The sequence below is a fragment of the Dendrobium catenatum genome, unplaced genomic scaffold (genome assembly GCF_001605985.2).
Source record: "Dendrobium catenatum unplaced genomic scaffold, ASM160598v2 fragScaff_scaffold_743, whole genome shotgun sequence".
NCBI classification, from domain to species: domain Eukaryota; kingdom Viridiplantae; phylum Streptophyta; class Magnoliopsida; order Asparagales; family Orchidaceae; genus Dendrobium; species Dendrobium catenatum.
Window position 1 is genome coordinate 614,692 of NW_021319205.1, and position 13,535 is coordinate 628,226.

A 13,535-nucleotide genomic window follows, 5' to 3' on the forward strand; every position below is an offset into this window, starting at 1 on the left:
CTGATATTAGATGGGAAAAGTAGAATGAGAAAGAGAAGAGGCAGGGCTGATTAGGCTAGTTATTTATTATTTTTTAATTGCTCATTATTTGTATTTAATAAGATATTAAAATAATAATTGTGAATTAAATTTGAATTTTTTTAATAAAATCATAAATATATATATATATATAAACATTTATTTGCTTGCCAAAACTTTCATCGCTTGCACACGCCGAGTTTTGCACACACCGATGAATTTTTCATCATTTTTCTCATGCAAATGTTGAGCAAAATGGGTGTCCTTTTCTAGTCATTTCGATGTCCTAGACATGATGACGCAGTCTGTTTTGCAAAAGAGATCATTCAGGTGATTTCGTGCAACGTCAAGCTCATAGTTTTTTTTAGCACTTTCGCTCGAATTGAACACAAGAGATCCTTCCTAGATAATTTTGATGTTTGAACATGATGGTACAGTTTGCTTCGCGAATGAGCGACATTTGGGTGATTTCACGTAACATCGTGATCTTAGTTCACTATTTTGTTAAGTGAATGGCGAATCCTTGATAATTTTTAAAGTTCTAAGTGCATCGACATAGGCTATTTTGCAAGCATATGATGTTTGGGTGCTTTCGCGTAGCATCACAAGTTTCAAAACAACTTTGCATGGTGTCACATCAATCGACCATTGTTCTTGTTAAACACACCCGAATTAGTCATTGAGTATAAAACAAAGGTTGATAGTCTTTTTGCGCCATATTTATACTGATAGTGACAGAATCTGCCTTAAAGGACAGCGCCTCGCATGCCTTATGCTATGCAAGTTCTTTCCACATAAATTAATTATATAGCAGAAACATAAATATTATTTTCCAACATAATTCACATCTTCTAGTACAAAGGACAGATAGAGCCCCTGTAATTAATGAGTACTTACATCTCTTGAGTGGAGAATCCGTTTACAACCAAAACGTTTCGACCACTTGTCATGATCTGCTACATCATCCCTGTATAATGCATAAAAAAAGAGAGTAAATTTTGTTTCTCTTTAAAATAAACTATATATAAGAAACATTCTCAGGTTTGCTTCATCTTACATGTGAGTCAAGAACATAAACTTTGCTCCTCCAAAAATCTCAATATTCCTCGCCAATACCCCTGTATAACGAGGACTGGAAAGTGAAAAAATAAAACTTAATTGTCAATTTTACGTAAGACTGGAAAGTAAAAAAGAAATAATAACTATATAGCTTCCATGATAACATTCCGAAAGAAAATATATCAGGCATACATATGCCAGAAAGTGTTGGGAAGTTCTAAATTTCAAAAAATAATTAAGAGAACGCAAAGACTGTCAACATTATTATATAACTATGCATTACAGAACACTATTTAGCCCACATTGACATGATTTTAAATACAAAGAATAAATTAGTCATTAGTTGGAAGCCTTAAGCCAGCTGAAATTTATTTTAAACATCACACTATCATGGGAGGAACGCAGATCTTCAATAATAAGCCAATCCTGTGGTCATTATTGATGTAGCCAGACCAACTTGGGAATCATGATTGTATCTATGAACACATAATATACATAATACAATAATACAACTATATCAAACATATTTAAGTAGCTCCACATAGGTAACTTTCCTAGGAAATTCTGGACATTGACTGCCACTCAATTTTTGCAAACGATTGTTCATATTACGCCGAGTTGACACTTCCACACTATCATAAAACATTTAATGAAAACTCTACTCTTTCGTTGTCACAAAATAGAAAAAAACTTACCTATCAACAAGAATATTGCCTTCTGGGTGAATAATTAGGTATGCGGCTGCTCCATAAGATTTCTCAGAGTGATAGCCACAGTAATAAATGCCCTTGTATATCATCATAAACTTGTTAGAGAACTCAAGGTTTCAATAATTCCTTTTTTCATGGTTTCAATAATTTCTTGATGATATCATGGGATAAGATTTTTTATAACCTTTGCTACATGCAAGAATCCTGAAGATAATAAGTTTGATTCCTCTTCAATTAACAGGTACAACCATTAACAAGAAACAAAGAGCAACAGCGAGACTATAAGTTCCAAAGAGAAAAAACTACCGGCAATCTGCTTTCATCTACAGCAAGAGGAAACAATTTCTGAACATGAATAATCTCCATTGTTGGCTTCTCAGTATGTATGGAGTTAGTGGGACACGACAGGAGTGCCTGCAATGGAACAAACATTATGAAGTAGAACATCAAGTTTAGCAGCATAAAAGCGATAAAATTGAATGATTAGCTTCTAAATAAAGGTCCCTGCTACTCCACAGTATTAAAATATTAACACATTGCTATTTTATTAGCAAAATTGAACCCCAAACCTCCACGTTACCACCTATTGGCAGCGACACAATATTAACTCTTTCCTTTTAAAGATCCACAAATTTATTACTATCAAAAACAATATGTATTGTAAATTTGTAATTTATATGCTACTAGCACAAGAGGATTAAGCAAATCTCCCCTTCAAAAGGCAGGTCAACAAATTACTGAATTTTCAACATATACCAGCTTTTAACGAACCCAACTAGTAGAAAAATGATTATACACAATAAGATATAAACATTAGAACAGGGCATAGGGAAGTCGAAAATTCCTATACGAATCTTAAATAATGCAATGATTCATCAACAAAGGAAATTTACAGATCAGTTTCCAAAAAAAAAAAAAAATTTTAAAAAAAAAAAAAAAAAAAGAAATTTACAGATAATAATGTACTCATGTGCGATCCTTGGTTTCATTACTTGCAAATGGAGCAACAATAGAGAGAAATTAATCTAACGTAAGTAAACTTTCAACAATCCTAAACCATTCCTGTTCTTTTAAAAGATTAAAAAGTTATCCCTCTCAATCATGGCCTATTTTCTTCCTAGTAATTAATTAGAATTTAATTAAGTTAACTAGGCATAGATTAATTATTTTCAATTAGAAATATTATTTAAAATTTGACTAACAAATTATACTTCTGATTTAGGGTCTGTTTGTAATGGCTACGACGATTTATAAAGTTGATTGTGAAGTTGTAGTAAAGAAAACAACTTAACTAATCTAGTAGTACAAAGCAGCTTCCCACCACAAAAATTTTTGAAAAGCAAATTCAAAATCTTAACTTTCAACTCCCTTGTCAGCTGGACTAGCAAGCACCTCTCTCTCTAAACCCTAAACCCTAAATCCCTAAGACCCCTAAAATCCTTTTAACCCTATACCCCAAATATTAAGTTGGTTCTTATTATATTTCCATTCTTTAGGTAAAGAATAGTCCACTTTATCTTTCAAGTTGATTTTCTCAACTCTTTTAGACTTCATTTGGGACAGCTTTCTTACTGCTTCTTGAAGCAGCTTTCTAATACAAAAAATAAAAATTTTGTATTAGAAAGCTGCTTTAAGAAGCAGTAAGAAAGCCGTCCCAAACGAAGCCTTAGTCTCATCTTCATTCACATCATTTCTAAAAGGATCTACTAAATTCTCACCAAACATCACCTCAACCTTGTGATTTGTTCTCGTTACCCACTTAGTACTCCCAATACACATGAAAGAATATAATTTTTCTATTTTCTTCTACTCGCTAATTCTTTTTTTCCTTCCCTTAACTTGAGCTAAAAGTGCATTTATTATTAAACCTATTAACGGAAAGAACCTAAATTCCTGTATAAAAAATATCACCTGGAGCGCGTGGCGTCTATCCTCCTCTGAGCTTGGCTGCTCGATCACAGCCGACATGTTATCAACCCTGCTGAAGGTCCTCTGAGAAGCCAAACCAACAAACAAAATTCTATGGAAACTAAGCCAAAACCCTAAATCAAAAGCAAAGCAAATCCCTAATCAATTACCGGAGCCATCCACCGGCATGTATCGCAGTCGATGCACCGCTGATCTGCAAACGATCGAACGAGACCATCGTCAGCCTGGAAACTCATTGCATGCACTTCGAGCAATATTGGAAGCAAAACTTTTGGATTTAGCTTTAACTCGGCTCACCTACGAAGAACTCGCCCTCTACATTCTGCGGCCGTCTACGACGGCGCTCTCCAACTGCGGTGGCGTGCACTACGTGGTCGCCGGCGGATCTCTTCGTGCGAGTTCGATATGGAATTGAGACGCCAAATCTACAAAACAGAAAGGAGTCACTGAAGGCCATGGAGTTCATATTTGAAGGTTTTCTCTGGCCGACCACTCTTCCTAGGGCCCGTTTTTCTTCCCGTTCTCAGAAGTTCACAGAGAACGAATTTAATGGAACCAGTAGGAGCGAACAGGTCGTTTTGGTTCTTTGCTGTGCGAGCGCCGTCGTTTTATGTGGGATTGAATTGGTAAGATCAAAAGGGAAGAGGTGGACAATTAAAAAATAGAAGCTCGCACTCAGATTTTTGCCTTTTGCCTTTTTGCCTTTTGCCTTTTGCCTTTTTGCCTTTTGCCTTTTGCCTTTTGCAGCCATTCACAAATAATTCCCTTGTCCGCTTCCAAACTCTTCCATGGAGTACTTTTGTAGCCATTTTTTAAGAAATGCTCCCTATTCCACGGGGCAAATTATTAGATCCGAACATCTAATAAAAATTTATCATATTGACTGTGCATTTTGACTATGCTTTAGATTTATTTTATTTATATTTTGACTGTACTTTACCTATATTTTATCTGCACTTTTGATGCACTTGACTTAAAATTTCATGGACACATGCACATTCCACGTGGCAAATTTTTAGTGGATGTCCGGACCTAGAAATATGTCTGGTAACCGGACCTAATAATTTGCCATTCCACGGAGACTGTAACGGGAGAGATCTGTGCTGCATAAGAGGTAAAGTTTTCAAAATGGATGTTATATTTAGATAAATTATTTGATTATTTCTTTTAGAATTTAAATTTTATGTGATTTGTGATACGGCAACCAAGATTAAGCATAAATTCTCCTTTCAGATTACCTCTCTCTCTCTCTCTCACCGAAAACTATTATATGCGGAGTCGTAATGTAGAGGATCTTCTAGTTGCTGCGTACTTATTGCGTATGCACTACGTACGTATTGTGTATATACTATATATTTGTAGATACGCATCAAATAACCTGTATGATCTTTGTGTTGCTGATTTCCTGCTGGAGGAAGGCACTTGGGACAGGCCGAAACTCTTCACCTGTTTCGGGGAGACGCTCATGGAGAACATTTGTGAAATACCGATCAAAGCGGGAATGTGCTCCGACCGTATGGAGCTGATCAAGACCCCCTTGGGTTCTACAATCTCGGCCAATGTATACAACAGACTGTTTGATGAGGAGTATAGCCCCGTTTGCACGATTTTGAAGCTTGGGCTGCGTCCACGGGTGCGACTGTTTTGGTGGCGGGTCTAAATGAACAGGATTCCTACTAATGAGTGGTTATGCGGCCGCAAGTTCCAGGTTGACCCGCATTGCCCTCTCAGTTATAATGAGGTCGAAGACCTTAATCACATCCGCGTGGGGTCCCCCCCCCCCCTACAGACTGGTTGAAGATTAATTTTGATGGCGCTCTCAGAAGATCCAACGTTGGCGAGATTGGTATTGTCATTCGGGATGATCGGGGATCCTTAATTAAGGCGGCGGGTTGGGGAATCACGCACTGGGATAGCACGCATGTGGAGCTTATGGCGTTCCGGTACATCCATAAGCTTCTTCTTGAATGGATGTTCGAGGCTGACGGGATCATTATTGAGGGTGACAACGCAAGTGTGATCCAATTTATGCAAGCATACATGGAGAAGGAACAGTGGAAACTTCAGACTAGGAATTGTGCCGAGCTGGATTGGCTCCTACAAGTTCGGAATCTTTTGTTTGTCCATACATACAGACGATTTAATAGGGCGGCCCATTTTTGTGCTCAAAGGGCTACTCTGGCTTCTTTTTTTTTTGGATTATGGGGATAGATACAAAGAGTATATTCCTTAAGATATTTTTTGTATCCTTGAGGAGGATCGGCGGAATTTCCCGCTAGATAGGCCTATGGGCTATTAGATTTTCTTTTTTTGTTAGCTTTTTTTTGTTGGAGGCGTTGTAACCCCCTTTTCTTTAGAATGCAAATGAAAAACTTCAGCTCTCTCTCTCTCACCGAAAACTATTATATGCGGAGTCGTAATGTAGATGGTCTTCTAGTTGCTGCGTACTTATTGCGTATGCACTACGTACGTATTGTGTATATACTATATATTTGTAGATACGCATCAAATAACCTGTAAATAAGTAGCAAATCAATAATACTCAATAAATGCTCAGCAAATACTCACAACTAATGATAGACTCTGTATTTGATGCGTATCTATAAATATGCTACATAGTAAGTACGCAGTGTATATGCAACAATCCGGAAGATTCTTTACACTTGGACTCCGCATAGAATAATTTCTCCTCTCTCACATACATTTCATTTCGCTTCATTGGGACCGCTGGTGTTTGAGAAAATGTCTCTTGGATATTCCTTTCTCTTATACAATTCAATCCTCCCTACTTAATATGCTAATAAAAGACTATTCTTGAACTTGCCCCCTCTTTTGTTAATGCAAAATTATTACATACATTTCACTTCATACCGGTGTTTGAGAAAATGTCTCTTGGATATTCCTTTCTCTGATACAATTCAATCCTCCCTACTTAATATGCTAATAAAAGGCTATTCTTGAACTTGCCCCCTCTTTTGTTAATGCAAAATTATTACATGTGGCCATTGTTCGTAGGCCAATAGGATGCGCCATGTCATAAATACACTGTGTACCATTGTGTATCGATTGACATGACGCATCCTAATAAACCTTTGTACTATCTGATGACCGCACATAACTAATCTCTCCTTGTTAAAAGGCAAACTTTAGAAGTTTTCTTTCCTATTCTTATTTTGTTAAACAATTCAGGTGCCTGTTTAAAGTGAGATAATGTTCATTCGACTAAATTTAAATCTTTTATTATGGAATTCTATAGTGAAGAAGCTCAATGCTCTTAGCAGTCCTCAGTTTGGCATAAATCTCATGCCCTGTGCTTTCTCTTTTTATGGCTGGTTGGTTTTACGTGGTAGGCTGAAAACTTTTCATGCATTATTAAAAAGGAATATTAACACAGATCTTCTTTGCTTTATTTGCCACCTTCAAAAAAAACTCTCTTACCTTTTCTTTAGGTGTGACTTCTCCTTTAGAATCATTTCTGAGCTTTTAGCTGGGACTAGCTCCATGCTGTTGAGGCCAAATATCCTTCAAATTGTTGATTTCTTAGAGGATTCCAGTGTCTCTGTTGCCGATTAAAAAAACAACTATATCTCTTATCATATTTGCGATCGATCGGGATTGCCAACCATTCCGCAGAATCGAGGTTTCGACCCGAGCGCATAATTCTGGGGAAGAAGATGATATAGACCTAATAGAAGGCGAGCAGGGAAAGGTGAATTGCGTGGAATCGGTTGCGGACATGGCTCACACGACTTCATCCTCCGTCCCCGCCGTCGATGATAATAGTTTCACCCTTATCAAATCATTGACAACCTAGAAATATTTTTGGCAGCATTTTGTACTGCATCCTGTTGGTTACGTAGTTGTGGTAGTTGCATCACGATGGTTTTTCTTCCCCATGCCAGAACTGATATCAGCAATGATTTGCAGTTGCAATGTCATCTTACTAGTAATCACAGGCATATTTCAGCAGTATCTAGTCTACCAGGTTAAAAAAGTGAGGTTGCAGGGTTATTACATGTTTAGCGAGAAGCTGAAACACATTGCTAGACTTCCATTTGCTGCTACTGCATCCGGAACAGCTTTGATGCTACTTATCTGTGTTTGGAAACCTTATCTACAAAGGCTATATGTGTCAACATTATTAAGGATTGTGATGTTTGCCGAAGTCGTTGGAGTTGGCTGCTTTATGAGTGTCTATATAGGTTGTATACATCAGTACAATTCGTTGAATGGTCAACATGATATTTTGAAGTATCTCTATTCTGCTTTGCAACCATCAAGTTCACTGGAAGAGCTCAGGTATCATGAAGGTTAGGGCTGTCAATATTTGACACGACACGAAAATCCGATCCGGACCCGACTCGAAAATTTCGGGTTTGGGTCAACCCGAACCGGGTCGGGTTCGGGTTCGAGTTTTCGACCCATTTGAAAAACCAGGTCGGGTTCGGGTTGACCCGGAAACCCGAAATGACCCGCTGCCCGCCCTGACCGAGGCTGACCGAACCTGCCCGCGCGGAGTCCGAGTCTGACCCGCGTCGCTTAGCGAGTCGCATCGCGTCAGCCTGTCGCGCATCGCGTCTGCCGCTGTCGCGCGGAGTCCGAGTCTGTATATATATATATATACTAAATTTTAAAAATCATGCTTAATTTTTAAAAATTACATCTAATTTTTAAAAATCCAACCTAAATTTAAAATTTTCCTTCCATGGCTGGCGAGCCGGCTCGAACTCGTTTACAGCGAGACGAGCTCTAGTTCGAACTCGCTTTTCATGTAACGAGCTGAGTTCGATAAGAGTCAAAATCCGACTCGACTCGACTCGTTTACACCCCTAGTAACATGTCAATGGATCTCAATTAGACAATTAAATTACTGAGTGATAGACAAGTATCAATGTGCATGTGACATGCTTTTGGAGCTTTGTGAAAAAGCAAGGAAATTAATTGGGAGACAGCTGTCTTTCTGCATGTGAGACTGTGGACTTTAATGCCATCAATTCATTTGGAAGAGAATAAAAAATTATTCAATAAATCTTTATTATTATTTTCACTTACTTTCATGACATTACATTGAAGGCTTGAGCTTGTGCTTATCATTTATCAAATAAAAGCCAGCTTAAACTTCATCGTCTCACATCTCTTCTCCAATTAATTAACGATTTTTTAATAAAAAATTTTTATTTATTATATTTAAAGACTGATTTAAAAAATAGTCAACTAATAATTATCCGGCAGCTTAAGCATTGCTTCACACCAATTTTTTATTATTTTTTAAATTAAATTTTTAAGTACAAAAAATTTTTTAAATGATTTTTTTTTTCACTAAAAAGTAAAAAATTTAGTTAGGAAGCCGTAAACAATTGTTCAAATGAAACTTTAGTGGACACAACTCTCCTTGGCTTATTGGTTGAGAGCTTAAGCTTCCAACTAAGAGGTCCAAGATTCAAGTCTTTGTGTATGCGTTGTGTGTGTGAGTTTGCCTTAAATGGCCTAAATGTCCCAAAAAAAAAAAAAAACTTTAGTGGGCCTTCCCTCCACCATTTTCCTAAGTTTTATCGTTTATGCGACGCCACATTTGACCATTGCCAGCTGGGAATTCCTTGGTACTGTTGACGTCTCCGTTAGGCCGAGGGATTTCAAAGGAACGGTTGAGATGAAATATTCAAGGATTTTCCTTATCTTAACTAGCAGGACATCGCAAAGAGCCGGTAGACTATCAAATCTGCATCTCTTCCAATCTCCTTTTTTTTTCCTACTCTTCAGTTGCTCTGCTCTACATCGATCGTCGACGATTGCCATGGCGGATATGTTTATTGATCCAATCATGGAGAAGATCATCAGCGCTGGCTTCCGTTACCTGGAAGATCAGGTCTCAGCCTTGCAACTCACTGCATGCACTTCGAGCAATATTGGAAGCAAAACTTTTGTATTTAGCTTTAACTCGGCTCACCTACGAAGAACTCGCCCTCTACATTCTGCGGCCGTCTACGACGGCGCTCTCCAACGGCGGTGGCGTGCACTACGCGGTCGCCGGCGGATCTCTTCGTGCAAGTTCGAGATGGAATTGAGACGCCAAATCTGCAGAACAGAAAGGAGTCGCTGAAGGCCATGGAGTTCATATTTGAAGGTTCTCTCTGGCCGACCACTCTTCCTAGGGCCTGTTTGTCTTCCCGTTCTCAGAAGTTCAGAGAGAACGGACTTAATGGAGCCAGTAGGAGCGGACGGGTCGTTATGGTTATTTGCTGTGCGAGCGCCGTCATTTTGTGTGGGATTGAATTGATAAGATCAAAAGAGAAGAGGTGAAAAAAACTCGCACTCAGACTTTAGCCTTTTGCAGCCATTCACAGTTAGTTCCCTTGTCCGCTTCCAAACTCTTTCACGTAGCACTTTGTAGCCATTTTTTTAAGAAACGCTCGCTATTCAACGGAGACTGTCGCGGGAGAAATCTGTGCTGCATAAGAGGCAAAGTTTCAGAATGGATGTTATATTTAGATAAATTATTTGATTATTTATTTCAGAATTTAAAATTTTATCATTTTATGTGATTTCTGATACAGCAGCCAAGAAATTCTCCTTTCAGATCACCCCTCTCTATCACATTTCACTTCATTGGGATCACTGGTGTTTGAGAAAATGTCTCTCCGAGATTCCTTTCTCTGATACAATTCGGCTGCCCCTCCCTGCTCTACTTAGGCTTCATTTTGTTCTTCCGGTATAGTTTCAGAAATAATGATTAAATAAATAATTATCAAAGAAATGGAGCTTTCTAACATCCTAATTGGTCTTTGAACGATCCGATAACCACACGTACTAATCTCTCCTTGTTAACAGGCAAACTTAAGAAGTTTTCTCTTGTATTCCTATTTTGTTAACAATTCAGGTACATGTTTGATGTGAGATAATGTTCATTCGGTTAAATTTAATGCCTTTACCATGGAATTCTATAGTGAAGAAGCTCAATGCTCTTAGCAGTCCTCGGTTTGGCATAAATCTCATGCCTTGTGCTTTCTCTATTTATGACTGGTTGGCTTTACGTGGCAGGTTGAAAACTTCTGATGCAAGGAATATTAACTCAGATACTCTTTGTCGTATTTGTCACCTTCAACCCTAAAACCTCTCTCACCTTTTCTTTGATTGTGACTTCTCCTTTAGAATCATTTATGAGCTTTTAGCTGGGACTAGCTCCATGCTGTTGAGGCCAAATATCCTTCAAATTGTTGATTTCTTAGAGGATTCCAGTGTCTCTGTTGCCGATTAAAAAAAAAACAAACAACTATATCTCTTATCACTTGTTGCACTATATATAAAATATTTGCGATCCATCGGGTTTGTCGACCATTCCGCAGAATCGAGATTTTGACCCGAGCGCATAATTCTGGGGAAGAAGATGATATAGACCTAATAGAAGGCGAGCAGGGAAAGGTGAATTGCGTGGAATCGGTTGCGGACATGGCTCACACGACTTCATCCTCCGTCCCCGCCGTCGATGATAATAGTTTCACCCTTATCAAATCATTGACAACCTAGAAATATTTTTGGCAGCATTTTGTACTGCATCCTGTTGGTTACGTAGTTGTGGTAGTTGCATCACGATGGTTTTTCTTCCCCATGCCAGAACTGATATCAGCAATGATTTGCAGTTGCAATGTCATCTTACTAGTAATCACAGGCATATTTCAGCAGTATCTAGTCTACCAGGTTAAAAAAGTGAGGTTGCAGGGTTATTACATGTTTAGCGAGAAGCTGAAACACATTGCTAGACTTCCATTTGCTGCTACTGCATCCGGAACAGCTTTGATGCTACTTATCTGTGTTTGGAAACCTTATCTACAAAGGCTATATGTGTCAACATTATTAAGGATTGTGATGTTTGCCGAAGTCGTTGGAGTTGGCTGCTTTATGAGTGTCTATATAGGTTGTATACATCAGTACAATTCGTTGAATGGTCAACATGATATTTTGAAGTATCTCTATTCTGCTTTGCAACCATCAAGTTCACTGGAAGAGCTCAGGTATCATGAAGGTTAGGGCTGTCAATATTTGACACGACACGAAAATCCGATCCGGACCCGACTCGAAAATTTCGGGTTTGGGTCAACCCGAACCGGGTCGGGTTCGGGTTCGAGTTTTCGACCCATTTGCCGTCCGCTGCCCGCCGGCCCGCCGCGCCCGCTGCTGCTCGCCGGCGCTGTGAAATCGCGAACCTGCGCCGCTGCCCGGGTCGTGTCGGGTTGACCCGAACCCGAAGCGGGTCGGGTTCGGGTCCAGGATTTCGACCCGTTTGCCTACCCGGGTCGGGTTAGGGTCGACCCGATTGAACCCGGGTCAGTTCCGGGTTCGACCCGAACCCGACTCGTGGCCCGAAATTGACACCCCTAATGAAGGTGGGCGTCTTTCTGATCAGCAAATGGCTCTGTTGCAGTATCAACGTGAAAACCTTCATTATTTGAGCGAAGAGGTACTTCATTTACAGGAGTTGTTAAGCAAATACCAACGAGCTGATGATGGGTGTACTCAGGCTACTCTTGCTCATCTATTGGTAGCTCGTGACCAACAACTTCGAACTTTATCAGCCCGAGATGAATCAAGTTCACTCTTGAAAGTTGCACTTGACATATATTAATATAAAAGAGAAAATACAAAAAAAGAAAAGAGCTGGTCCAAGAAAAAACTAACTCTTCCCAAAACAAAAAAGCATAAAGGGGAAAAGTATACAAAAAGGAGAGCATCCCGTACAAAGCAGCAAAACAAGGGACTTACAAAAAGAAACAAAAGGATCCTCTCAAGTGAGAAGGAGAGCTCCTTCATAGGTTTGTGGTGTGTACAACTAAGATTGAGAGGGAACCGCCCTAGAGTGGAGAGACACCTGGGAAAAGTAGAAACAACCACAATGGCTGAAAGGTGTCACATTGCTCTAGCAGAGGTCCATCAAACCTAGAGTACACACAACAAACCAATGAACGGAAACAACTCATTGGGCACTTGAGGGGACCAAGTTCCTGCATGTAAAGTCTGAGGTCTTCTTACTCTTCCGAGAGGAGTTGGTTAAGGGCCCAAGCTGGAGGAGCTCCCTGGTGAAGTAGGCACTGGATCCTCGAGACTGTTGCTTGCGCAGTTTAGGATCCTGCTAGAAGTCTCTTCCAACTGCTGCACCTTAGAGGCCGAGAATTGGAGGGGTGGAGGTGTGACCTGCTGGCATTTTGGTTGATCATTCATGACCTTGTAATTTCCCTTCTTCATTCGCATGATCAATTTCCAAGCTCCAAGGGAAGCCTCATTTTTATCCTCACTGCTTCGAACATCTAAGGGTTTGTTCGTCAGCATGGGAGGAGAGCAAGCCGAAGAGTGGTTCACGGAAGGTGGTTCGTTTGTAGGTGGTTATTGTGGCTTGGAAGGAGGCAGCTGCTGCTGGGGGGAGGTGGAGCCTCGGGTTGAAGCTTTGGACAGGCACATGCCATTGCTATGGCCAATAAAACCACACTCAAAGCAGAGATTTGAAAGGCCTTCATATTCCACCTTTTGGAAAATTTGCCATGGAGCCCATTTATCCACTCTCCAGGTTGAAGCCTCTTTGAAAGGTCAATTTTGACACAAATCTGAGCATAAGACAATCTGCCCCAAAAGCTTGTATGGGAATCCATCCATAGTGGCTCCCCCAACATGTTGGCAAGGCGAGTAATGTTGTTGGTATCCCAATACATAAGAGGGAGTTGGGGTAGCCGGATCCAGATTGGCGAATGTAGGCCTTGGAGGGAATTTGGGGAGGAATTGGGGGACCATCTATCCATCCCAATAATATTACCCGCCACGATCCATGGTCCA

At 39.7% G+C, this 13,535-nt stretch overlaps 1 protein-coding gene and 2 pseudogenes across 2 annotated transcripts in view; 2 read left to right on the top strand and 1 right to left on the bottom strand.

Annotated features, from left to right (window-relative positions):
- The window catches only part of LOC110097490 (uncharacterized protein ML0493), a 13,395-nt gene extending 8,950 nt beyond the window's left edge, over window positions 1-4,445 (bottom strand). The window contains exons 1-7 of one of the 2 annotated variants that reach the window (XM_020823869.2): window positions 4,014-4,445; window positions 3,866-3,909; window positions 3,699-3,765; window positions 2,094-2,201; window positions 1,773-1,864; window positions 1,076-1,150; window positions 916-985 (exon numbers count right to left, since the gene is read on the bottom strand). In XM_020823869.2, the coding sequence (XP_020679528.1) occupies window positions 916-985; window positions 1,076-1,150; window positions 1,773-1,864; window positions 2,094-2,201; window positions 3,699-3,755 (402 nt within the window). In that variant the 5' untranslated portion in view covers window positions 3,756-3,765; window positions 3,866-3,909; window positions 4,014-4,445. Of the gene's footprint in view, window positions 1-915; window positions 986-1,075; window positions 1,151-1,772; window positions 1,865-2,093; window positions 2,202-3,698; window positions 3,780-3,865; window positions 3,910-4,013 lie in introns of both variants that reach the window. The other variant, XM_020823867.2, reaches the window with a different exon arrangement.
- Window positions 4,446-7,489: 3,044 nt separating this feature from the next.
- Window positions 7,490-8,031, top strand: LOC114580037 (annotated as a pseudogene).
- Window positions 8,032-11,199: 3,168 nt separating this feature from the next.
- Window positions 11,200-12,334, top strand: LOC110097491 (annotated as a pseudogene).
- Window positions 12,335-13,535: the final 1,201 nt, after the last annotated feature.